At 34.3% G+C, this 26,647-nt stretch overlaps 2 protein-coding genes across 2 annotated transcripts; both read left to right on the top strand.

The window, feature by feature from the left end:
• Window positions 1-15,197: 15,197 nt before the first annotated feature.
• Window positions 15,198-17,694, top strand: LOC109536176 (exoglucanase B). Its single transcript, XM_019902278.2, has 8 exons — window positions 15,198-15,277; window positions 15,381-15,594; window positions 15,648-15,856; window positions 15,919-16,144; window positions 16,197-16,400; window positions 16,458-16,884; window positions 16,943-17,186; window positions 17,242-17,694. The coding sequence occupies exons 2-8, from the start codon at window positions 15,389-15,391 to the stop codon at window positions 17,640-17,642; spliced, it is 1,917 nt and encodes a 638-aa protein (XP_019757837.1). The 5' UTR covers window positions 15,198-15,277; window positions 15,381-15,388; the 3' UTR covers window positions 17,643-17,694.
• A 5,611-nt stretch (window positions 17,695-23,305) lies between these two features.
• LOC109536112 (exoglucanase B) lies at window positions 23,306-25,999 on the top strand. The gene is made up of 8 exons (XM_019902195.2): window positions 23,306-23,384; window positions 23,678-23,891; window positions 23,953-24,161; window positions 24,222-24,447; window positions 24,506-24,709; window positions 24,764-25,190; window positions 25,244-25,487; window positions 25,546-25,999. The coding sequence occupies exons 2-8, from the start codon at window positions 23,686-23,688 to the stop codon at window positions 25,944-25,946; spliced, it is 1,917 nt and encodes a 638-aa protein (XP_019757754.1). The 5' UTR covers window positions 23,306-23,384; window positions 23,678-23,685; the 3' UTR covers window positions 25,947-25,999.
• The last annotated feature ends 648 nt before the right edge of the window (window positions 26,000-26,647 follow it).

Here is a 26,647-nt window from a genome sequence, read left to right as displayed (position 1 = left end):
TTATTTTTGTATTCAATCATTATCCTAAATAAACTACGACCTGAGCGAAATCTGTAAATACAGTTTTTAACTCAGTTTATTTTCCCATTTCCACATAATTTCTATCGCGCACTGAAACAGTTCAAAATTCTCCTGTAATTAATACTTAATTTGTCTAACTTTAACTAATTTGTCACATTTAATTGTGTTCGTTCATTAAATCGTTCTCTAATTTTATTTGATGATCTAAATGTTACAAAATATGACGTTATTTGAGAGGTTTGCGATGGTCCGGATAACATCAGAACGATAAGTAAATGATTTACGTATAGCTAGAATTACTTGTTTTAATGACCAAGTACAAGTCCTCAATGTGACCCTCAATGTTGTAATCTACTGACGTGTAAATTTGTTTTTTCTAATTCACAAGTATTCTTACTTTATCAAAAAGTTTGACAAATCTCAATAATATCAAAATCTTTGACCTGCTAAAATGTATGCTAGAATTTTCGATGGTTGAAAATACATTCAATTGATTTCAATTTTCATTCAATACATTCAATTTATTAAGGAAATACAGCGCGTTTTAGAAGAACTGTCTTTAGAATTCAATAAAAAATGCAAAATGGGGCGGACTAAACGAAATTGTATGTGCTTATCGGTTAGGAAATGTTTACTTCCTTAAGTTATGTTAGCACATGTACAATAAGTTCATGATATTGGTCAGGTTTCTCAATAAAAACTATACAAACGGCTGAATTTATTTAATGCATACTAAATAAATACTTTAACAGTTTTTTTTAATTATTAACCAATCAAATTTGGCATTATTAAGTAGATGGGATGCCATTAACAAATATCAAGTGATCGATAAATATACTTAATGTGCTAATATAAACACTACTTTGGGTATTGTTCTTTATTTTACAATATAAGGTATTCTGATAAAGTCATCGAAGTTTAGATTATATTTTTGTAACATCATCTCTGCTTTACTTTCACCTCATTTTACATACACATTTTTTCTGATTCATGTTAAAATTTTGTGGTTAAATGAAAAACCTTAAATATACGCGAAAGAAGTAATATAAGTTCATTTTTATACAACACAGGCTTGACTAGTTTAATGAATATATAGATGATTTAAACTAATGTTTTTTATATAGTTTAAAAGGGGGTTAATTGAACAGAAAACTTTACCTGTTTAATAAACTTAATAAAAATAATTTTTTTAGCGCCTTAAGCGAACAGACAATTTTTGGAATCAGGAAAATTTACTGCTTTCGGCAGGATTTTCCCTTCTTCCAAAAATTGTCTGTCTGCTTAAGCGCTAAAAATCCCTTTCATTTAAGTTATTACGGATACTAACATTCTTCATTAAAAACCTTGTCAAAAGAGTTAAGCTTTCGCGGTCACGAGTTGTCGTGGTCGTTGTGGACAAGAATTTTCTTACAAGACAAGTATAAATGTGTTACAGTAAAGTAATAAAGTAAGCACAAAATTACTCCCAAATATGATTAGAAACTTAGCGTGATTGAAAATTACTCCCAAATATGAATAGAAAATTCCGAGTTTCAAATTTTTTTGTCATTTCCGAATGGGTGAAACAACATTAGTCCTTACAGTAGAATTAGTTTCACCTAAATCGTTATCTTCCTCACTATCACTTAAAGCTGTGGATGAGATTCCGGAGTCTATAATTTGCTAATCGGTCAACATTTCTCTTGTAAAAATGTAATTATCAATGCTTACATACTCGATTAAATCGAAACCACTCAATTTACTTGTTCTTCAACAATATTGTGCACATCTTCATCTGAGTCGGACTCGTAGTCAAAGTACTAAATGCTTTTCCAATCATTGGTTATGTGGAATTTCATCGTTTGGTTGATATTAATTTAATTTTCTTATAAATCCATCATGCTCAAAGGAATTTGCAATTGTTTTTCGGCTAACGTTTTGCAAAGGTCTATAAATGAAATTTACTACATCTAAGATATTTGTAGCAAATGTTTCATTTTTATCGGTTGCCTCTAGCGTTTTCATAAGAATATTTTTTCTGTAATTACATTTTAGCGACTGTATTGCTTCGTGATCCATAAGTTGGAGCTTCGCACTTGTGTTCGGCGGCATAAAAACCAACTTGATTTGTTCTGATTCTGATTGAACGTCAGGGTGTTATAAACGGAAAGCGAATATACTAACCAACCCAAAAAGCGATCGTTATATCCGGAAGTTCGTTATAACCAGTAAAAAAAATACGTTGGTCTGTATGGACGACGTTTCATTTAAAAGAAAATAGTTCATTTTAAGCGAAAGTTAACTATAACCGGGGTTAATAAGACTACTGTATTCCCATTTTTTAGCCAAAAAGTTTACAATTACAAACTGTCAAAGGTCGATTTTAGCTTTTCCATCCTTTGAGAGTAAAATTATTTTAAAAGGCAATTAAATTGTTCAACTCTGATGCTCAGTCTTTAATTGGTTTAATAAATTAAACTTGAAACGTTGAAATAAAACAGTCACATACTGATTCAGGCCCGGTTCATAAAGAAAATGGGAAAAACCTAGGTATTAATGTGGAATTTACATTATAAAACTAGTGCAATAACCGTACATCGAGTTCAATATCTAAATTCCAATGTTTTCAGTTCAGAATTTCAAATAAAGTATTCATACCCGAAAACCCGTAATTTAAGAGTACAATAAAGACGCTTTCAAAGTGTGCTATAGGAAAAAAAATTAAATAAACACATGATGTCAATGATATTTAACTTAAACTTGAAATACTTGAATGATTTTAAAAACATAACACTCGAGTATGAATGGAGTTAGATAAGTAGTATAATAATTAGATAATTTTTAAAAAACTTCAGTTGGATCACAAGTTATTTTTAGATTTGTTTTGGTTTCTTTAGGTCAGATTATCTATTATGCACTTGGCTACCTTTAGACCAAATGCTTTTAAAACCAATTGTTTTATTTCCATTATTAAATTTGTCTTGCTCTTGTTCTCACTCGATAAGTCTAAAAATGTCTGCTTATTATTTGATTTCACTTTAAATAAATAGTTTTGACTAATTAAGTGAGACTTTTGCATCTGTTAAATATTTTTAATTTAACTTACATATGAATTATAAAATAAATTGGTTCAATTAAGTTAAACTGCAACTTAACCTTCTCATCACATAAAAAAAAGGAAACATATACGCGTTTTCAAGTGGAAAATTATTTAAATAACGTAATGTTTATGGGCTTACTTATACGATTAAATGGATTTATGAATTGTGTCAGAAAAGAATGTTTAATCTATTTACTTATCTTTTTTTATATACGATTATTGGCTGAATTTGAATATGTAGGGACGTATCAAATGTACTGAAAATAATCAGTAGACAAATTGAAATACGTTTTTGATAAGTAAAAAGCAGTTTTCTAATCCGAACATTTAGATATTTAACAATTAACAGAGCAGAAATCTACAGTTTTCTTTTTAAACTTCCTCCATCCTTTTGGGGATGCTTTTTTATGCTTTAAGTACATTATCATGTCTAGTAAACCGCATTAAATAAACTACCAAAAAAATGAATTAGAGTGTTATTTTGCTAGCAATACTCCGCATAAGGCGATATGCTTTAATTTTAGAAGCGATTAGTTCTAAGACCTCAAAACTAAAAGTGCTCTGTTTACGCACTTGTTGCACATGAAACTTGTGATGGTACTTAGAAATTCACAATCATTTTAACAAACGATTAACAACGTTGAGTGTTTTTAAGCTTTAAATAAATTTGGTTTTATTAGTTTAGCATTCAAGATGCGCGTTTTAGTAGTAACTTGTAATATAATATATATAATATTAATATATACTATATATAATATATACCTTAATGCTGACAGGTCGCAACGAAATGTAACAAATTGGGRGCACAAAAAACTGCTAATAAATGGAAACGATGGACTATTTCCTAAAGTAAGAGAGGTAGAACAAAATGATTAATACACAAATTGAAAGGTTCTTTCCAGTCTATTAACATAAAGAAAAATTTAGTATACAGTTTAGTATAAGTTTCTTTTTCTTAAATGGAACACCCACCCTGTATGTTAGGCAGTAATAAGTCCTTTCGACATTTGAAACAAACATTGTTTAACACATTAGATGCTCAAATATAACCTATTTGAAGATATCGAGTTGTTGAAATTGTTTTTACTATAATTCGCTAAATTCTTAGAATTAATATTTTACATTTTGAACAAATAAGAACGGTGAAAGAAGAAGAGGCATAACTTATAAACAACATAATTTTATTCATTCCCAGGATTAAAGTGACATTTTATTTTCAAGTGTTTAGCTCTTCACAGTAATAAAGTTGCTGCACAAATTTTTTAAATTAATTTAGAAGTATATTCAAAGGAATACCAGCAATTTCGTGACTTATTTACTCTATCCTACAACTCTTCAATATTTTGTGGCCTATTTTTGTAAACTGCGTTTTTAATATGACCACACAGAAAAAAGTCAAGTAGGGTCAAATCGGGAGACGGAACTGGTCCTTCAATTGTCCTCTGCGATCAATCCGATTCTCACGAAATGTTTCATGAAGATATGATCGTACTTCGGGGCCAAAATTCCATATTCTGTCATCATTAATATTTAAATACCACTTAAATGTGCCATTTTAAAGACATTTAAGAACAGAAAAATTAAACATGAGATGTGTTATACGCTTTTTCTTTAGAACGTGGAGAAGAATTCAATTAGGGACTTCATTTAAAACACCTCCAGAGGACCCAGCAAACACAAATGGTCCGTGGGACGTTCTATTTTGATCCCCGTTATCCCGCATGAGATGATCCTTGGTAGGATGTCTCTAGGACGTCCCTTGTATCGCACATATATCTCATGCAGATCCCATGCAAGTCGTCCCAGAAACGTTATATTTTTTGCTCCGAGGGCCATCATGAACAGGACGTATATGTAGTAAAAGTAATACGTAAAAATAATTTTAAACTTGGTCAGTTTCAGCTTTAAGCCCACGGTATAATACAGTTATAATTGAATATAAATTACTATGACAAGAATATATGGCTATAAACTTTTTATTTGCAAGGGACTTATTGGTAAAATACACTTTTAGTTGGATTTATAAATTATAAAATATCTTTTTTATTACAGACGGCTTGGTAAAAAATCCGCTTTTTATAGCAACCAGGAAATATATTGAAATTGAAATTCAAAATTGGCTCAGGCACGCACCGGAAAGACTCAAAAGGAACAAAAATAGCAATTAACACTTTAATATTATAGTTCGGTTTCGGATAGAAGAGCAAATTTCGATTCATTGCAAAGATAAGTTTAGTTTGTAATGCGTATTTTGTTTGTTTTGAAGTAGGTACAGGTTCAGTATCTTGTTTCTTTTAAATTGCTTCCACCCTAAATTTTCCAAATTATAAAACTCCCTTCAACGTGTTTCGAATTGAACGAGTTAGAAAAATGATCTTTAGAAAGAAAACCTAGCAATAATTTGACGGTTGACTGTTAACCTAAGAACGTTTCACATATGTCCTCGAAACAACCTTATGTCCCAAGTGACCTTAACAGGATCATCCCATACATGACCCGAACAGTCCCAAAAGTATGTCCCATGGACGTCCCACGTAAATATGGGGACGTCCGAGGGACCTCGGCATATATCCTGTAATGTCCGTGGGACATCTCAGGGACTGAGGTGTGTTTGCTGGGGAATGACTTTGAATGAATAAGTTTTGAATCACCTCGTATTTATGTTTTTATTATGTCTACAACATATCGTTTGTGAAGTCAACGCTCTGTTGGGGGGCTGGACGAGAGAGAAGAAGAGGTGAATATTGGGGGGACACTAATCAATAATCTTGGATTCGCAGACGATACTGCAATAATGGCAGATGATGCAGAAGAACTCCAAACCCTATTAAAGCGAGTTAACCGAGTTGCGGTAAAATAGGACTTACCATTAATGGTCATAAGTAAAAACCCGTATACTCACCCTGTTATCACAGTTAATGGAAAATAAGTAGAACGGCTGCAAAAATGCAAATATCTCGTTCCTACTGCACTACTATAGAATAACGAACGTATTCGTTAGTACGGAGACGCATCGGACACGATAGAAAACTAATAAAGATTATCAAGATCCGTAAAAGGGCATACATAGATACACAGATAATAGAAAGAAGAATACATTAATTATACTTAATTGCCTTGTCATCATGTATTATAGTTTTCTAAATAGAAAAGGTAATTGAATTTAACTTTAGTAATAACGTTTGATTTGAAACCTCTTGACTCGTTGACCGTCCTCAATGTAATAGTTATGTGTTGACTGTTAATCAGTGATTCACCTTATATTTGAGAGGAACTGGAATATTTATCTGATCGGAATTAAAATGATCATTCCACCACAGGTCAACGGTTTTAAAAGTGTGTTACACAAGGTGTTTTACTAGATCATTTTCTTTTCGCTTAAAAATTAATGTGCAATTCAGGCAGTTTATTTTTTAGGAATTTTTAAAGTTGACTGCACCTAAAATTGATTGAAATATTTACAATTTGATGATTTATAGAACACACTTAAAAACAACAAATGAACTAAGAAAGCGCAATTTTCCTTAAAAACCTGAAGAAAACCGATTCTAAAGTATTCGTTTTGAAGAAGATTAATACAAATTTAATTAGCCCTTTCAACTATCGACGAGCAAATAATGGTAATCGGAATATAATTTATATCGATCTTTCATATTTTACCTTCACGTCACTTACAAGCTTGAAAATCGGATGTAAAATAATTCTTGAAGTTACCTACCACTTAACAAATGTCTAAATTTAACCACTTATTTCAATTATATTTTTTTATTTTTATAGTAGATATCTGCATTATCTATTTTATAAAAAAATACTTTTATTACTCACTTATCTACGAAAACAACAAATTCACTTAAATATTTATAATTTCTGAGTTCGGTAAACGTTTACTTCACGTTCAAGCTTTAAAGTGCACTAAAATTAAATATTATCAATCGACGATTCAATTTAGCTTTGAAGAGGCCCATAAATGAATTTCAAGCTTCTGCTGTAATAATGATTAGGTGTTTTTTATAAAATTTAAGAAGTAAAATATCAGTGTTCAACTCTGGTACTCGGAAAAAATATACCTAATGTTAAAAAACTTAATCAAACGCCTCGGAATGGAAAGAGAAACCCAAGAAGGCGACCCAAGGAACGAAGAAAGAATGCTTTGTTGTTGAGAACGAGAACAAAAATAAGAGTTGCAAAGGAAAATCATGCACAACAAAGAGTGTCCATTTAGATCAACAAAAAAATTAGATTAGAAAATTTCATACCAACTGGGAAGCTATAAACGAACGGCTGATAAAAATGAATATAACAATTAAAGGAGTTTGACGATTTTTGGAATATATACAATAGTCGATGAAATATATACAACGTGACCGAAAAATGCATGTTTTTCGAACAATTTCACAACGAAATATCAGCACATCTAGAGAAATTGTTATATTGGGAGACATAAATAGCAGAACAGGTGAAAAGTTAAATGATCTGACGTTGGGCCGATTAGGAGAAGAAATTGTTATCGGCAATGGAAGCCGGTTAGTTACGGTGCTCGAGCAACTATACTTAAAAATTCAAAATGGCTTTTTCCCATACAGGGGAATATTCAGTTACCTGCTGCAAACCCTCCCAAAATCTCAAATCAATAATTGACTTATCTTATTACTAAACTAAAGACTAAACTGAAAATCCAAGACGTCAGAGCAAAACGCCGACTAACCTGCTGAAGTATAGCACTATTTTCTGGAAGCTAAAATTCTCTCTCCTTATCAAGCCCAAAACCTTCACCAACAACAGCTGGAGGACACAGGGATAGGAGAAATTGATCATTTTACAACCTTCTAAGTCGAGAGTACGTAAAAACTCAAGGCACGTTCAGGCGAAAAACCAAATGAAGAATATGATTGCATTACACCAAGCAAGGCGCAAATGAAGCACTAGGTTTTGTGGGAGAAAAATCGAAGAGGAGAAAACCATATTGGTAGGATGCTGATATCCCAAAAACAGAGAATGCCAGGCAAAATTACAAGAGCGCACCATCAAAGGTAAGTCGAATGATTAGTGACAAGAAAAATGAAGCAAGGACGAAAAAGTTCCACAAAATAGACTCTTATTTTGGAAGTCGAAAAAATAGCGAAAGGTGAAAGACGATAACATCAATTAGAAAAGAAACGACCAGACACATGGTTTCACCAATATCAGGCAAATAATGGGATGCACGCTTTAAAAAACTTCTAACGGAAGAAATAGTGGAATTTCACGAAGACTTCAAGAAAACGATAGAATCTCCAATACCGTTAACACTTTTTGAAGTTAGAAATGTATAGACAGCCTAAAAAAGCAGAAAATCTGCCGGTCCCGGAAATATCCCGGCTGAACTTATTAAATACGGTACTGATGAACTGTTTGTGAGACTACGAAATCTTTTCCAAAAATATTTAAACGGAACCAAAGTCCCAAACGACTGAAAGGGAAGAAAATATATGCGCGATAATTATAGAGGCTGTGCCTAGTAGGCTGAGCAGAACCTACGGCAAAATAATAAGAGAAAAATGGAAAATGAGTACAAAGATATGGAGGCAGAAGAACAGGCCGGAGGCTAACTTACTTTGGAAGGCTTTGGAGAATACAAACATACGCGCTCTGTTAATTAAACCAATTAAAGAGATGTACAACAACAACAGTGAAGCAAAAGTCAAAATAAATCAAAGGCTAACAAAAGGTTTTCAGGTAAATTAAGGTCTTAAACAGAGTTGCTGTATTTCGCCAGCGCTCTTCAAGATTTAAGTTCTTAAACTATGGAAAAGCAAATGCCAAAACATAGGAATTCTATTAAATGAAACCACTTTATACACCTTATGTTTCGCCGACGATCAAATTCTAGTGGCCCAGGACGACTTGGAGTATATGAGGAATAGAAAGAGTGGGGGTTAGAGGTCAATATAAAAAACAGAGTCTATATGCATTGGTGGAATAAAACAAGATCTAGTGTTAAATAGCGGACAGCGAATTAAGTCTTGTGACGAGTATGAATACTTGGGCTAAAAATAACTGCGGACGGAACACTAGACAGAGCTATAAAAGACCGAAATGTACAAGAAAGAAGCGATAACTATAATAAATGGAATACTCTGGGATCAGAGTATATCGAAACAGAACAAAAAGCTCATATATAACACCATCGTAGAGAGTTTTGTTTCGTACAGTTCAGGAGTCTGGCTAATTAAAGACAGAGGAGATAAAATGACCGCAACAGAAATTAACTATTGGAGAAAAGCAGCAGGACGATCAAGAAGAGAACGAGTTACAAATCAACGAATAGGAGAAATTATGACAGTAGGTGAACCCACGATAGTGGACGAGATAAGAGCAAAGCAACTGGTATGGTACGAACATGTGCAGAGAATGGAGAAATCCAAATGGGCGAAGAAAGCGAGGAAGACCACGGAGGAGATGGAGACAAGGAATAGACAGCGAAATGAGAATTAGGGGCCTGGATGACGATTTATAGGCGAACAGAAACGAGTGGAGATTGGAAGGCGACGGACGTTATAAAACCGATTTTTATATAAAGATATTTTATTGACTAACCCAGCATTTATGAACCATCAAAATAACTATATTACTGAGCCAATCCATGCTATACAAGCATCTCAATGCCATCATTTTCTCTGCGGAAGGGTGATGACGCTGTTGAAACCCTACACTAGGGTTCGGTTCGTGACACTCTGGTCAAAAAAACTCATAATAAACTTTTATGTAGAATATTTAATTAAAATAATTCGCTTAACAACACATATTTTATGTAATAATGTTTGCAGATTACTTATATATTTTCGAATGGATTAGTCAATCTCTTGATGTAGATAAACAGATTGGTGTTGATCCTGCACTTAAAACCACCTCATGGATGGTTAATTAAATAATAAAAATTAGTTAATTGTCCAAACTTACATTTAATAAACTACTGTTTTCGAATGAAAGTTACTACAATTTCTTCAAAAGATTTGCAAATGTTTGTTATTGCGTTTATGCTCAATCTACAGTTTTCCTAACAATATATTTTTTTAAGTTCGACGTTCGTTATTGTTTTTTACAAGTTAAATTTTGAAATTAACATTTTCTTAAAAACAGAATGTTTGATGATAAAACCAGTGATTAATGAAATAATTAAGCGATGTGATTTAATTGTTTTTCTCATCGTGAAATGACTCCAGTTAATCGATTTTTCCTCCCACAAATAAATTAAATGTGTGACAAATAAAATAAATGCATACTTCAGTTGAAGTGTTTTGAACAAACATTTGTACATTGAACAACAGCCGATGGTACCTTGAAAGTAAACATGTTTTCTGGTGACTTTTGTTTCTATGCGGAAAATGTGATATTTATCATTATTTTATGTGTTAGAATGGTACTGCAATGAATAAGTCGAAATAGTACCTACCTAGAGAAAATAATAAAGTTTTTTGATTTTTATCAACTTTACCTTTTTTTTCTCTATTGCCATTTTATATTGAATATTCGCACTTTAGAATGCGAAGGATTTTTGTAATGAAAATCTTCAAACTTGATTAAATGTTGCATTGAATGTGAATGCACTATCGCCAATATAATATATATAGTAGACATAATAGAAAAAAAATAGATACATGAAGGCCAAGGAAAGAAACTTTTTCAAACAAGCGAAAAGGAATAGACAATGACACTAAAATATTATGTAAAACAGTGAAATTATGACGATGTAAAATGTATATTGAACAAAGACACTGATTAAGAGCTAGTTTTTTTAATTTAATGGATGAAAAAACAATATCCGTGAAATAAACGGTTTGACAATGAAAAAATACGGGAGCAATTGGAAATTTTTGTATGAAAGATGTTTCTTTTCTTTCTAAATATATCTTTTCTAATTACAGCGCTGCTCTAGGCTTTAGTTTCATTTAAATTATTGTAAATCATTTTTAATCTTCATCATTAACATTTAAATGTGAATAAGAAATATGAATTTTTGCTATTACTGTTTTTTAATGAAAAACTATGCTCTTGTGCTTAAGAAACGACTCTTTTAACAAAATTTTAATTGATTTTTACTTGAACATTCCCTCTCGTTTTTGTAGTAATACCTCACAAGAAGTGCAAAGATTGATGCGGCAATAAGTCGAGAAAAAAGAATCTCAAACAAACGCATTTTTAATTGCTTCATACCAAACCAATGTGACCATTATAAAAATGCGGCTTGAAAAATAGAATGGAAAATGAGTTTTTCTTAGTTTTGAGCCATCTGCTATTCAATAGCTTTTAAAAACAATTAACACATGCCTGTTTTCGTTTGTATAAAGGCAGCGCTGGAAGGTGAAGGAAAGATCATTAAAATGCCTTAAAAGTCCCGTAAATAAAGCGAGTATATTCGTATTGAATCAGGATCTAAGGCTTTTCTAAACTGTCTCGCTTGTCTCTTAAGATGACTACTAAATGGCAATTAAACTTCTATAATGGCAAATTAGACTCGAATTTGGTATTGAGCATTTGATGTACGGATTCATAAAAGAATGACGATTTAACATACTTATTTTTATTCTGATTAATGCAATATTTAAAAATTAAGTATTTTCTCGAATTTTACTGCCGATGTTTAACATTTTCCTTAAACATAAACGTTTTAATAGGCTTTCTAGCATCGTAAATTAAGCTGGAAGCAGACAAATAAAATAAAAACAGCGTTCGATTTTTGCCTCTTGAAAGCTTTAATAAACAGCCATCATTCCTTTATTTCTGACTCCGGAAAGCAAATGTTTAAAAATGAAACAATTGTCATTACAAAAGACTGTTAAGCCAAGTAAATCAAGCCAAAAAAAGCGAATGTTTTTTCAATTGAATGTCCGTAAAGGTCTGTGCGTTGTAGAAAACGTAATGTTTTTATTGCCACTCGAATAGAAAATAGTGTGAAGATAAAACAAGTAGTACTAAATACTATTTTTAGCAATATTGTAAATTGAGCTACTGAAACCACTGAATCAGGTTGTTTTTGCGTTTCTGCAATAGCCAGAAGGGCAATTTTCTGGAATTGTTTGCGTGAATTAACAGCTAAAACTAATAGGCAATGAAAAGCCCTAATTTGTGCCTTTTTTGATTTTTTTAGGCCAATTTTGGTTGCATCCTTAAACGAAATGACTTAAAGTTGGCATTACTTATCAAATTCCCTGAACATGGCCGAGTGCTGAAACTTTCCTGGAGTGCAAGGACAATTGTTCTTTTTTAAACAGTGCAGAGCGCCATTTGTGTCTTTTTTCGTTTTATAAAAATTGATTTTTTAATGTTAGTTTAGACCCTGGGGCGAGAGTGATTTTATCCAAGGTTTAAGATTTTATTACCAATTGCCTGACGATGGTCGACAGCTGAAACTTTCCCAGTGTATAAAACAGTTGAGCTCTATTCCCTGCAAAAAATGCAAATAATTTGCTTCTTAGGTTTTTGAGACATGAATTTTTGAAATTTTTTTCCTATATAAGGAGGATTCATAGAAATAATTCCTGGAATGGTCTGAAGATGGTAGACAGCTGAAAATGTCCTGGTCCATAAAGCCGATTGCGCTCTATCCAACATAGAAACGCCCTAATCTCTATATTTTTTAGTTTCTCCAGAAATCGATTTTTTAAATTTTAGTTGACACGATTGTGGCGACAGTGATTCTCTCCAAGACTTGAGGTTTTATTTCAAATTCCCTAAAGACGGCCGCCCGACGAAACTTTCCCAATCTATGCAAAAAGTTGCGCTCTATTCACTGCCAGAACACACAAATCAGTTTCATCTTCTGTTTTGAGAAATACATTTTTGAAATTTTGCTGCTATATAAAGAGAATTTTATGATAGAAAAAATAATATTTTACTTTAAATGCTCTGAAGATGGTAGACAGCTGCAACTGTCCTAGTCTATTTTTTTTTGTTCGCGCTCTATCTAAGATAGAAACGGGATAATCTGTATCTTTTTAGTTTTTCGATAAATTCGTCTTTAAATTTTAGATGCCCCGATTATGGTGACAGTGATTCTCTCTAAGACTTGAGCGTTTATTGCAAATTCCCTGAAGAGGACCGCCCTACGAAACTTTCCCAATATACGAAAAAAGTTGCGCTCCATCTACTGCCAGAAAACACAAATCAGTTTCATCTTCCGTTTTTGAGAAATTTATTTTTGAAATTTTGCTGCTATATAAAGATAACTTTATGATAGAAGCAATAATATTCCACTGGAAATGCTCTGAAGACGGAAGACAGCTGAAAGTTCCTTGGTCTATAAAGCCGATTGCACTCTATCCAATATTGAAACGTCCTAATCTCTATATTTTTTAGTTTTTCGAGAAATTGATTTTTTAAATTTTAGTTGACACGATTGTGGCGACAGTGATTCTCTCCAAGGCTTGAGCTTTTATGGCAAATTCCCCGAAGAGCGCCGCCTAACGAAACGTTGCGCTTTATTCCCTGCCAGAAAGCAAAATCAGTTTCTTTTTCCGTTTTTGACAAATTAGTTTTTGAAATTTTTCTCCTATATAAAGAACATTTTATGACAGAAATAAATATATTTTCCTGGAAATGATCTGAAGACGGTGGGCAGCTGAAACTAGAACGAAAATAGAAGACCTTAGACGTGAAGGGTGATAAGTGATCACAGTTCTTGAAATTTATGTTTTCTCTAAAAACGACGAATAATTGCAAATTAAGCATTGAATAAGTGCGAAATTAATGCGAAAAAGACATGCACTTCACTGGATGTTTAAAGCTCTTGAAAACTTGCGTGAAATACATTCTAATAAAAAATCATCAATCTTTAATAAAAGCTCTTAAATTATATTTAATAATAATTTTAACATTGTGAATTAGCCTGAAAGCAGGCGATTTTTCCGGAAGAAAATGCGCCTTCTTCTTTTGGCGAGCGGTGGTTGCTTAAGCACTCAGATCTGATCTATTTTTATTAGAATTTAAACAAATTTTGCAATAAATTTACACGACAAATAAAGCGATTATTAGATAAAACTATTTTGCCTTTATAATAGCACGCCTTTTCAATTAAATCAGCCAATCAAACAGCTACAATTTTTCTTAAGTTTTCCAGATTCACTGCCAGTTTCTTGGGAAATCACGAATACTATTTAAGGATTTACAGTCGACCACTGCCTAAAATGGACTGTTGGAAAAATAAAGTATAAACTCCATTTTTTCGTAACAGATCCTTCAAACTTATCAGCTTCTTTATACAGTGTTCAAAAAACGACAAAACGTTTAAAAATATATTTTAATTTTGATTATAAACTTATTCCTAAACTGTTTGTTTACACTTCGTTCAAAATATTTGTTTGATAGGAACTTTATTTATTGCATTTTTCATAAGAAAACCTAAACCAAATGAAAACTTAAAAAATTGTCAACACGGACACTGTATATAATTGATTACAATCAAGTGGTCAAAACAAGCCATTGTGCTGCTTCCCATCTGCACTTAATCCTTTTGAATTATCTATTTACTTTTTGCTGCAAACAAGTACTTGTGTTGAAGTGTTTTTGCAAAAAAATCATGTACGCTGAGAAATCAGCTCACATGGCCTAGGCGAAGATGCTCTTTTGGCTTTTAATATTAATAAGAAAAGATTGAAAAAGCTTCTTCGAATAATAATAAGAATGAAAATTAAATGATTGGTTGATGAATGGAATTAGTGAAGCATTTAGGATTTAGTTTTCCACCACTTTACGTTCTTTCACTCTACACCAGTTAAAATACAACTACATTGTTGGAAGTCTAAATGATTCTTAAGAACGCAAAACTACTGAATCAGATAATTTGCCTGGTCCGTTTAGAGACAAAGAGTAAAATTGAAGCTTATTGAACCACGGCTTATTATCCAATTGTTTCCTCCTAGATTGTTTTTACATAAGCCCAATTATTCCACTTTAACCCCCACTAAGTGTTAACTACCAAAATTTGCGGTTTTCCGACTCCAATTGATGAAGAAAAATTTCTCTCAGTGTACATTGCAAGTCTCATATGTGAAAAATATTATTAGTTACTAGATTACTTTATTTTGATCGTTAAAAACCCTTTTCAACAAAAACTGCTGATTACATTGTTGCGACTGAATATAAATACGACAAATCGGTCAAGGGATGGCATCAGTTGGCTTCTGGAGATCAGTGATTCAGGTATTTAGAAGCGAAGACATTGAATTATATCAGTAGCTTTGTTTGAATTTTTTCAAGATTTTTTTGCGTAGAATTTTTTTAACATTTTCACTTTACTTGTTAGGATCCAATATGAAGGTCTTGGCAATATTCGCCATGGCTTTGGTGGCCGGCGTCAATGCCGGCACCTACACCGATAGGTTTTTGGAGCAATATAAGAAGATTAAGAGCTCTAGTAGTGGGTACTTTTCCAGCGACGGTGTTCCGTATCACAGTGTCGAAACTTTGATTGTTGAGGCTCCGGACCAGGGTCATGAAACCACTTCTGAGGCCTACAGGTGAGGTCTTAAGCGTTCAAAGAGGCCAGTATTAAAATGCTTGAATCCACTAGCTACTACGTGTGGCTGGAGGCTATGTATGGAGCCATAGAAGGCGACTTCTCGTCTTTCAACTCTGCTTGGGAAAGTATGGAGAAGTATACCATCCCAACTCTCCAAAATGCCAATTCTGAATACGATGCTTCCAAGCCAGCAACTTATATTGCTGAGATGGATGACCCCAGCGAATACCCTTCGGCTATCGACTCCAGCATCCCAGTAGGCAAGTGCAGTTTGGAAGGGAAAAAAACAGTTTGGAAGGGTCTCACCCTTGATTAAATTCAGGTCAAGATCCTTTGGCTGATGAGTTGAAGAGCGCCTACGGCACCTCGGATTTCTACTCCATGCACTGGCTGTTGGACGTGGATAATGTCTATGGGTTCGGAAATGTTCAAGGGCAATGTGAAGCTGGGAGTTCAGCCTCTGGACCCTCTCTTTACAACAACTACCAACGTGGACCTCAAGAGTCCGTTTGGAGAACCATTCCCCAGCCTACTTGCGATCAATTTAAGTGCGTAGCTTTCCCAATTACAGTAGAGTTGTGGTGACAGTTGGGGTTGCAGATATGGAGGCACCAACGGGTTCTTGGACCTTTTCGTGCAGGACTCTGACTATTCTCATCAGTACAAATACACTGCTGCTCCTGATGCTGATGCCAGAGCAGTCCAAGCAGCTTACTGGGCCAACGTATGGGCTACAGAGAAGGGCTCGCAGGGTTCCATCTCCCAAACATTGACCAAGGCTGCGAAAATGGGCGACTACCTCAGGTAGCAACAAAGTCCCTCACGCCCTAATCCAATTACTACTGAGGGTGTTTTTGCTAGATACTCCCTCTTTGACAAATACTTCAAGAAAATTGGAAACTGCTATCCAGCGAGTGGATGTGCCGCTGCTTCTGGAAAAGACAGTGCTCACTACCTGATCAGTTGGTACTTTGCCTGGGGAGGTTCCTACAACGCTCAATACGAATGGTCTTGGCGTATTGGAGATGGTGCTTCTCACTTTGGCTACCAAAACCCTCTTGCTGCCTACGCTTTGGCTAATGATGCCTCGTTGAAACCAAAGGGATCAACCGCTGTTGACGACTGGACTAAATCTCTTCAGAGGCAGCTCGAGCTGTATGAGTACTTGCAGACTGATACTGGACCATTTGCGGGCGGTGTTACCAACTCTTGGAAGGGGCGATATGCGGAACCTGACTCCGACTTGCTCAACGACACTTTCTACGGAATGTTCTACGACTGGGAACCTGTTAGTGCTTTGGATAGCTTTCTTTGGGTTCACTGACTGATGGTTTTATATTGCTTAGGTTTATCACGATCCTCCATCCAACAGATGGTACGGTATGCAACCTTGGTCAGCTGATCGTCTTGCACAATACTACTACGCGACCGGAGACTCCAAAGCCCAATCAATTCTGAAGAAATGGGCCGACTGGGTTGATGGAGTTATCCAGTTTAGTGGAGACGATTTCCAGATCCCCAGCAACCTCGGTTGGTCTGGAGACCCGCCAAACGTGCAGGTCACCGTTACTTCCTACGCCAGAGATTTGGGTATTTATGATTCTTGCTCTAGTTTCTCTTGGTTCTAATGGCAATTCCCCTTTAGGAGCGGCTGCCGCTACTGCCCGTACTTTGGCCTACTATGCTGCCAAGTCTGGAGACTCCACTGCCAAGTCCACTGCCAAGAAACTTCTGGATGCCATCTACACTACCTATAAGGACGATATTGGTTTCTCAGTAGAAGAAGAGCGTGACGACTACAACCGTTTCAACGAGAAAGTCTACGTGCCATCTGGATGGACTGGAACCTACCCCAACGGAGATGTCATCGACTCTTCAGCCACTTTCCTTGGAATCCGTTCCTGGTACAAGAACGACCCCAACTGGTCCAAGGTGGAAACTTATCTTAACGGGGGTGCAGTGCCCACCTTTAAATACCACAGGTTCTGGGCTCAAGCTGATATTGCCTTGGCATTTGGTGCCTATGGGCTTCTGTTCAGCGAATAACCATGTATATAGATGATTTGTTGCTTATAAATATATAAACATACAAAATTGATTCAGTGTTTCGGCTTTAATCCTTTGAAGAAACATGCAAGGAAGGTGTGTTTAAGTCAGGCCGGTGAAATAGACAGGCAAGCTTCACGAAAAAAAAATTAAATTTGGGGAATATACTGAAGATTCAACAGAAGTAACTGCTTATGGAAGTGGAAAATGTCCTCAACTAGTTTCAAAAACAGCAAGAGATGATAAGTATAAGACTTGGGAAGGAGAATATGAGAAATCAATTGAATCTTTAAACGATAGCGGATTATGATCGTCATTTTTTCATATTAAAAGCTCTGTAAAGTGTAGACGATCGTAGTTTCTAGATTTGATAACATGAGCCGGTTTCTTTGAAAGTGGTGTTAGTCCATTTTGACAAAAACAAAATTGGTAGTGATTAAAATGAATACAATTCACTATCAACTTTTTATTTATAAACCCTTTCCAAAGGTAAAAATTGTAAATGACATAAACATTGAGGCCTGGGTAACACTGTGTTGAGTTGCGCTTTTGAGTTATTGCCGCTTTTTGAGTTAACGAGTTATAACTCATTTATTAAAGAGATTAGAGCTTTACGAGACCCGATACTCGAATTTCAACGTAAAAAAATATTCAGGTCATCAACACTTTTTATGAGCAACGATCGCGGCCACTACTAAAAATTTACTGAATTATCGTGGCTAAAAGTAACGTTTAGTTGCTCCAGAAATTCTGCACAACTTTGGTTTAAAGGCTGAACACCGTTTTCTAATTACATGGAAGTGAGATAGAGAAATTTAAGGAGTTATATTTATTCATTAAATGTTTTAGTCTAAATTAATTTTAAATATGAATTAATTATAATACAAAAAATTTTTTTGTAATAATTTGTAATAATTATCAAATCATTATTACAAAATTGTCTTTTACTGCAAAACATAAGTTGAAGATTGTTCTCAACACGTAAACCCGAATTTTAAAAAAATAACATACTTTCACAATTGTCCAGTTGTTAATTCCAATGAATTAAATCCTTTCGGAAGACTGTGATTTGCTCTGGGGATTTGTGATTTAATCTGCGAGGTAATATTTTGGAATTTTTGTAAATAAGAATTTTTAAAATAAAAAACGATAAATATCATTTAAATTAAATTTATAGAACCTGCTCTTCTAGAAAAAAAATTATAAATGTAATAAATAATACAAATATTAAAGTGTATATATTTAATTTGGAATGCCTCTAATATGTCGCTTAAGGAAACAGTTAACGGCGATTGTTGAACCCTGTGTAGTGAAAGAAGCGCGCTCTGTAGTAAATAAGTCGAAGTAAATTTCACAAGAGCACCCTCTATAGTGCCTCTACAGAGGTAGAAGTAAAAGTCGAAGATCTTTTTCTGATTCACTTCAAAAAACACCTTTCTCGATTTTAGTTCGGTTTACTGACTTCAGAGGCCGATTTTGTACATTTAAGTTCTACCTGTGCGCTGAAGAGAGAGCTTTTTGTCGATTTTAGTTCGTAAGAAGCGCCCTCTGTAATGAATAAGTCGAACTAAATTTCACAAAGGTGCTCTCTATAGCGAATAAGTAAAACTAATTATCGTACGAAACGCTCTCTATAGTGAATAAGTCGAATTAAATGTCGAAGTTCGACTTATTCACTTCAAAAGGCGGTTTTCTCGATTTCAAAAAGAGATAAATTCATTTCGTTTTTGTAAGTAACGTTTTCTCATATAATAAAGCCTATTTATTTTGTAATTTTTAATTTTTTTTGTCCAACTAAATATTTAATAAAGCATTTATAAAACAAAATTGACTTGTTTCAATTGAGATCCGGATGTTAATATGTTGTAAATGTAAGATTTTTGCTTTCTGCTGACATTGAAATTATTAAAATTATAAGTTTTGTTAGTCGCAATTTTAAAATAGTTACGTTATAAAGTTAAATCAATTTAATATTTAAACAATATAAAATGAGTGTAATAACATGTATCTATATTTTTTAAATTATTGAAATGCCTTAAAGACCTTAAATACATGTCCATATAAAAGAAAACACACTTGCACAACTTTCAAAGGAAAACGGCTGATATTTTTTTGGAGCAAACTAAAAGAGATAAAGAATCTAAAAAGTACGAAAGTTACACATTATGGATTTTCTCTTGATTTTTCCAATCTTACATGATACCTTTGGAGAATTTTGGGTTTAATAAAATTAAGCGAAAAGTCAATCTGCTACAGGAAATCTTTGCTAAAAATAGCCAGTAAAACCGAAATAAACCGACTACTGAAGCAAATGTAAGGTCGAAGCAAAATGTTCTATGTGCTTTTCAAAAGAAGTAAACAACAATAGAACAAAAATAATTTTTTTGCATTCAAAGTTCGAAACAAAATTAAAATGTGCAAAAGTTGAAAGAATTATATGAGAAAACACAAAAAATAGGTATGCATTTTGCAGACCTGCTACGAAAAGCCGGAAAATATTGTCAGCTTTATCCAAAGCCAAGCAATCTAATGCAGTATTCTCAATTTTCATTCTCTTTAAAGAACATTTGTAAAAATGAAAAAATGGTGCTTGAGATCAGCTTTGTAAACAATAATAGAACAAACATATACGCATATTTTTCCAATAAAAATTGATTAGTCAATAAAGAAATTTATGAGTCAAAGTAAAAACGCACAGCAACCTGAAATCAGATGCAAAAACACAATAAAATTGGCTCAAATGCAACTCAAAAACTAGCTGACAGCTAGACAAGAACGTAGTATCAGGGAAAATATCAATTAATTTTAATATTCGTAAATTCTCCCTATTATTTACTTTTTTCTGCATTTTCAATAATTATTTCAATATTATTATAAATATATCGCAGAAAGAATACCAGGTCTAATAATTCGCTTTAAGCCAGATATATATTTAGTTTTAGATCGGCATTAAAATTTTTTAATTTTAGTTAGTATTTGGTAATTTGCTTTGCGTTCTCTTCTCATATTTTTATTGTATTAATGAAGGTTCAATAAAGCATTCAAAATGCGGCTTAATATACCATCAAACGAACAAGTCAAATATTTTATTTGCTTTGATAACAAATATACATAGTAGAGTACATAAATACAAATAAAACATTCAAAGTTGGAATGTGAGATTTGCAGTGTTCTATAATACTAATCTATCATTTGGGACGTTAAATTGAATTTCCTAACTAATTATAAAATCCCACGCATAAACACCGAAATATGTAATTGGGGTAATCAGAATTCGATCAGTATTAAAGTATTTGGCTGATATTAGTAAAGTGCCTCATAGTTTCGCTAAATTTCTCTCACAGACAGAAGAAGGTTTTTATGCATCGGTGCAAAATCAGCTTAATATGTCTACTTTCTTTACCATTATGCTGTACAGTTTTTTAAACTTTTGTTGTAACGATTGCTAGTCCTTAATTTTGTCCGTCTCAGACTAGTTTTGCAAGTTAACTTTTTAAATTTTAACTTGCTATGAGCCAACATGTGTATAAGCTATACAATGTGTCTGTAGTTATTTTCAATAACATTATTAATTTTTATTTTTGATTTTACGTTTGATTGATTATTATAAACAACTAAAAAAAATAAAAATTGCAGCAATTAAATAACATTTACAAAATGGCTTTAAGTGTTCCTAATAAAACCCGAGAGAAAATGATTAAAAAGATAAAAATAAATCTGCATAACATATTTATGAAAAAATAATATGTGATGAATAAAATTGAATCATGAATTAAAATATGATGATTGTATTGCTTACAGCAAATAAATGTCATCACATATTATTTTTTCATAAATATGTTATGCAGATTTATTTTTATCTTTTTAATCATTTTCTCTCAGGTTTTATTAGGAACACTTAAAGCCATTTTGTAATTGACATTGTTTTGTCAGTTGGCTTCTCATATTTAATTTCAGCTTAATTTAAACAGTTGGAGATCAATGAAATTTTTTTATAATTATTTTCCAACAGATATACCAGATAAGAAGATAAATTTATAGAAAACCGTACAACTTGAAGTGCAGTTGAACAAAAATTTGTAACTCCCAAACCACTTACATCAACAAATTGAAATTTCGCACAATAAAGAAATAGGTTTTATCAAAACGCAGCACAAACTTCATGGCAAAAAAAAAATTATATGGAAAAAACCAAAATTTTCTGACAAACCTTAGATACAACTGGGAAAAGTGATATCTGATGAATGTATTTTAGATTTTGGAATTAGCAGTACAGAAGAGTAACTCTTTTTTCGTAAAATTAATAATAACAAAGTTCTCCATATATGGAAGCTTAAAAATAACAAAACTTGATGTTTATCATAGGTAGGCGCAATTAGATCTCTGATCATAATTTTCAACTCATAAAAGGACTTTACTCTTGAGTAAAATTCATTTTTCTGATGTGCCTCGTATACGAAAAAAATCGGATTATCACACTTTAGGTTTTGATGCAAACAAAACTTTTTTTTATGAAGAATAACTTTATTCTTTAAATCAATAATAAACCATTATTGCAACATGGCGCGAACTAAAGTAGACATATTGGACAAACTTTCTATGACCGTTGGTCCATGTTCAGAGTATGGCAAATTTAGGGTATTCAGATTGTAATTATGCACTCATATATACATATAGTAGACAGCTTGTACTGTACAAATTTCCAATTCTTTGAAAATAGTTTAACAAAACTTTTCATAGCTCATTTCGCGTATCAAACGAATGATTCACTTTCGCAATACAAACTCCCGACCCCAGAACATCTAATCAATGGTTACTCAAAATTTGCGAAATATGGCACCTTTAAAGTTTTTTTTATTCGAATTCCATAAGATATTGAATTGCATTTAAAAAAAAATATTTTTTTTGTTACTATTATTATAATCTTGTGGTCTCCATAGAAGATACATTTTTTCCGTTTTTTTCTGTGAAGTACAGCGTTTGCTTTGTCATGCCATTTAAAATTAATTTAGTTGCATTTTTTATGCTCTACTGATTCATTCGCAAGCTGCGTTGGTCCCCTTATTCGTATAATTCGTTTTCGTTCCAAATGTGGGACAAAGAAAGAGAAGATAAAAAATGGAAATTAAATAAAATAGTTTATTTTGAAACCTACAAAAGCAACATTGTTAGTAAAATACCAATTTTAAACTTAAGTTTAGTGCCTAAGTACATACCAAAAGGAATTCCTTTAAATTTCACTGCAATAATTTCCACATTACTGCTTTGGCACTTTTTCCACTCAATTTTGGATAGTTTACTAATTAATTGAGATCTAGTGATTACCATAAAAAATCACTAGTCACCGGCTCACTTGAAGGATAGAGTGTCCCAAATATCAAGCATGACGACTTTCTCTAAACTTACTAATTCCAATGGGTTTCTTGGAGCTTTTCGCGCTTCCAATAGGCATGTCTTCTTTAGTCACTGAAAAAACTAACATTCTATATTAATGCAAATGAGTCTATACCATTTTATAGATGCTTTATTGGATTCAATGATTTGATTCACCTTATAGCTACTTATTGTTGTAAATGCGTAATTCTAACTATGTGTAGCGATTATCCACTTGAATTACTTTCCTGTTTGCTTTACCCTTAAGATTTTTAGATAGCATTGTAATTTTGTGTATAAAAACTCTTCCGGGTCCTACTACGGGTATCAGTTGGTCTCTTGCCCTTGCGAGTAGAGCATAGATCTAGGGTAAGTTTCAAAATGAGATTTTTCAAATATTTTAATAACCATTTAATTTTCTTGTCTCTTTCTCATCAAAAAAATCGAATTTAAACCGTAGGGTTACATACTTTATTGCTTGCATTGATTTGTAAGTACAGTTTTTTATGAACATGCTCAGATTTATGTAACGTCTACAAAGAACAAAACAGATTAAAATTTGACTGCTAAAATTGTTTTGCTGCATTTTATCGCATTTTGGATAGACAGGTTTTTTAAATTTATCTGCTTATTTTTCCTCTAAGTGTTTTTATTTTGTTTAGGATTTGCAATGAAAGTCCTTGCTATCTTCGCGATAGCTTTGGTGGCCGGCATCAATGCCGGTACCTACACCGACCGCTTCTTGGAACAGTACAATAAAATTAAGAGCGCCGGCAATGGATACTTTTCCAAGGAGGGAGTTCCATACCACAGCGTTGAAACTTTGATTGTTGAGGCTCCGGATCAGGGACACGAAACCACTTCCGAAGCTGTGAGGTCAGTTGCGGACGGATTTTGTCCTGATTTTCAATAACTTAGTGAAACCATGTCATTACAGCTACTATGTCTGGCTTGAGGCTTTGTACGGCGCCATCGAAGGAGACTTCTCTGGCTTCAACAATGCCTGGGACATCTTGGAGAAGTACACCATCCCATCTCTCCAAAGCTCCAACAGCGAATACGACCCTTCCAAACCAGCCACTTACCAAGCTGAGTTGGACGACCCCAGCCAATATCCATCTCAAATCGACTCCAGTGTGCCTGTTGGTATGTCCATTGATTGCTAATTGCTTTCTAGCTGATTGCTAATGAATTGATGTCGCTCAGGTCAAGATCCTCTGTATGACGAACTTAAAAACGCATACGGCAACTCAGACTTCTACTCCATGCACTGGCTTCTTGATGTTGACAACGTTTACGGATTCGGTAATGTCCAAGGACAATGTGAGGCTGGACCTTCTGCTTCTGGACCTTCCCTTTACAACAACTACCAAAGAGGACCTCAGGAATCTGTCTGGAGAACCATTCCCCAACCGTCCTGCGACCAATTCACGTATGTCGAGAATATTTCCAAGGGAACATTTGCAGCCAACTAATTGGTTGGTCTTTAGATACGGAGGCACCAATGGGTTCTTGGACCTTTTCACTAAGGACAACGAGTACGCTCACCAGTACAAATACACTGCTGCTCCTGATGCTGACGCCAGAGCCGTTCAAGCTGCCTACTGGGCTAACGTTTGGGCTTCTGAAAAGGGATCCCAAGGAAGCATCTCGTCAACTCTCACCAAAGCATCCAAACTTGGAGACTATCTCAGGTGAGTCTTAGCTCCAGCTCTATTGGTCTCCATGCTTCATGTACTTGTGTTCAGGTACTCTCTGTTCGACAAGTACTTCAAGAAAATTGGAGACTGCTACCCAGCAAGTGGATGTGCAGGAGGCTCTGGAAAGGAAAGTGCTCACTACCTTATCAACTGGTACTTCGCTTGGGGAGGTTCCTACAATGCTCAATACGGCTGGTCTTGGCGTATTGGAGATGGAGCTTCTCACTTTGGTTACCAGAACCCTCTTGCTGCCTACGCTTTGGCTAATGATGCCTCTTTGAAACCAAAGGGCGCCACTGCTGTTGACGACTGGACGAAATCTCTCGAAAGACAAATTGAATTGTACGAATACTTGCAAACTGCAGCAGGCCCATTCTCTGGTGGAGTTACCAACTCATGGAAGGGACATTATGACACTCCTGACTCCGACTTACTTAACGACACCTTCCACGGAATGTTCTACGACTGGGAACCTGTAAGTGTTCTGGATACTTTTTTGAATGATGAAAATAATCGTGGTTCGTTTAGGTCTACCATGATCCTCCATCCAACAGATGGTACGGTATGCAACCTTGGTCTGCTGATCGTCTGGCTCAATACTATTACGCTTCCGGTGACTCTAAAGCTCAATCAATTCTAAAGAAATGGGTTGATTGGGTTGACGGAGTGATCCAATTTAACGGAGACGACTTTGAGATTCCCGGAAATCTTGGCTGGACCGGAGATCCACCAAACGTGCAAGTCACCATCGACACTTACTCAAGAGACTTGGGTATGTGCGCTATTTGTGAGTCAACGTTTCGACTTGCTAATCAATGTTGTTTCATTAGGAGCGGCTTCAGCTACCGCCCGTACCTTGGCCTACTACGCTGCCAAGTCCGGAGACTCCAACGCCAAAGCCACCGCCAAGAAACTTCTGGATGCCATCTACACTACCTACAAGGACGATATTGGTTTCTCAGTAGAAGAAGAGCGTGACGACTACAGCCGTTTCAACGAGAAAGTCTACGTGCCATCTGGATGGACTGGAACCTACCCCAACGGAGATGTCATCGACTCTTCAGCCACTTTCCTTGGAATCCGTTCTTGGTATAAGAACGACCCCAACTGGTCCAAGGTGGAATCTTACCTTAACGGAGGTGCAGTGCCCACCTTCAGATACCACAGGTTCTGGGCTCAAGCTGACATTGCCTTGTCCTTTGGTACCTACGGACTTTTGTTTAACGAATAAGCTGATGTGACCTGCCTACAGTTAAATTGTTATTAATAAATATTTTTTGCGAATTTCTTTGTTTGATTTGAAAACCAACCCGTTTACAGTTTATCATACCGTTTACAGTTTAATAAATAAAAATGTGTGAACATTTCACAACTGTTTCAGTGATGAAATAAAACATAATATAAGGAAATAACAAAACCTATGACAGAAGCAGAAGATCAAATGCGAAAAAAAGCCGGCAATTTCGAATGAATATAGAATATGCGTAAAGTTATGGATAATTTTAAGTGCATGACTGTGCTGCTGAGTTTGAAGCTTACGTTAATAGAAATTTGCTTTGGATTGTAAAACAATTGTTTTAAAAAACTTTGCATTTATGAGAGTTTTTTAATGAAAAATTTTATTAATGCGTTAGTTTTATAATGATTTATTTATTTAATACAATTTCAATTTTTTGTTTATAAAATACATTTTCTTTCTCCGTCTGTATCACTCTGACTGGAACAAGATCAACGCCATCTCCCACAACAGCATGCAAGGAAAACTGGACAGAGCCACGAAGAGGCAAACTAATAAATTTGAGAAATTGGAAGCCACATCTAAAGGAACAACCCAAACCACATTTAGGAATGTTTTCCGGGCTTTGAAGCCGTGGTCTATGGGAATTTCTTCCTGACGTTTCGTCCACAACTGCGGTGGACATTATCAAAGGC

The sequence above is a fragment of the Dendroctonus ponderosae genome, unplaced genomic scaffold (genome assembly GCF_020466585.1).
Source record: "Dendroctonus ponderosae isolate FM_Combo_2020 unplaced genomic scaffold, Dpon_F_20191213v2 Dpon_F_20191213_8, whole genome shotgun sequence".
Taxonomy (NCBI): domain Eukaryota; kingdom Metazoa; phylum Arthropoda; class Insecta; order Coleoptera; family Curculionidae; genus Dendroctonus; species Dendroctonus ponderosae.
This window is presented reverse-complemented; position numbering and strand designations above follow the sequence as displayed.

Excerpts from the sequence above, each read along its gene's own strand:
- LOC109536176 (XM_019902278.2), top strand. The coding sequence starts at position 15,389 with ATGAAGGTCTTGGCAATATTCGCCATGGCTTTGGTGGCCGGCGTCAAT. Across the intron at positions 15,857-15,918 it reads CGACTCCAGCATCCCAGTAG|GTCAAGATCCTTTGGCTGAT; the intron begins GCAAGTGCAGTT and ends GATTAAATTCAG. Across the intron at positions 16,401-16,457 it reads AAAATGGGCGACTACCTCAG|ATACTCCCTCTTTGACAAAT; the intron begins GTAGCAACAAAG and ends TGTTTTTGCTAG.
- LOC109536112 (XM_019902195.2), top strand. The coding sequence starts at position 23,686 with ATGAAAGTCCTTGCTATCTTCGCGATAGCTTTGGTGGCCGGCATCAAT. Across the intron at positions 23,892-23,952 it reads ACCACTTCCGAAGCTGTGAG|CTACTATGTCTGGCTTGAGG; the intron begins GTCAGTTGCGGA and ends ATGTCATTACAG. Across the intron at positions 24,162-24,221 it reads CGACTCCAGTGTGCCTGTTG|GTCAAGATCCTCTGTATGAC; the intron begins GTATGTCCATTG and ends GATGTCGCTCAG.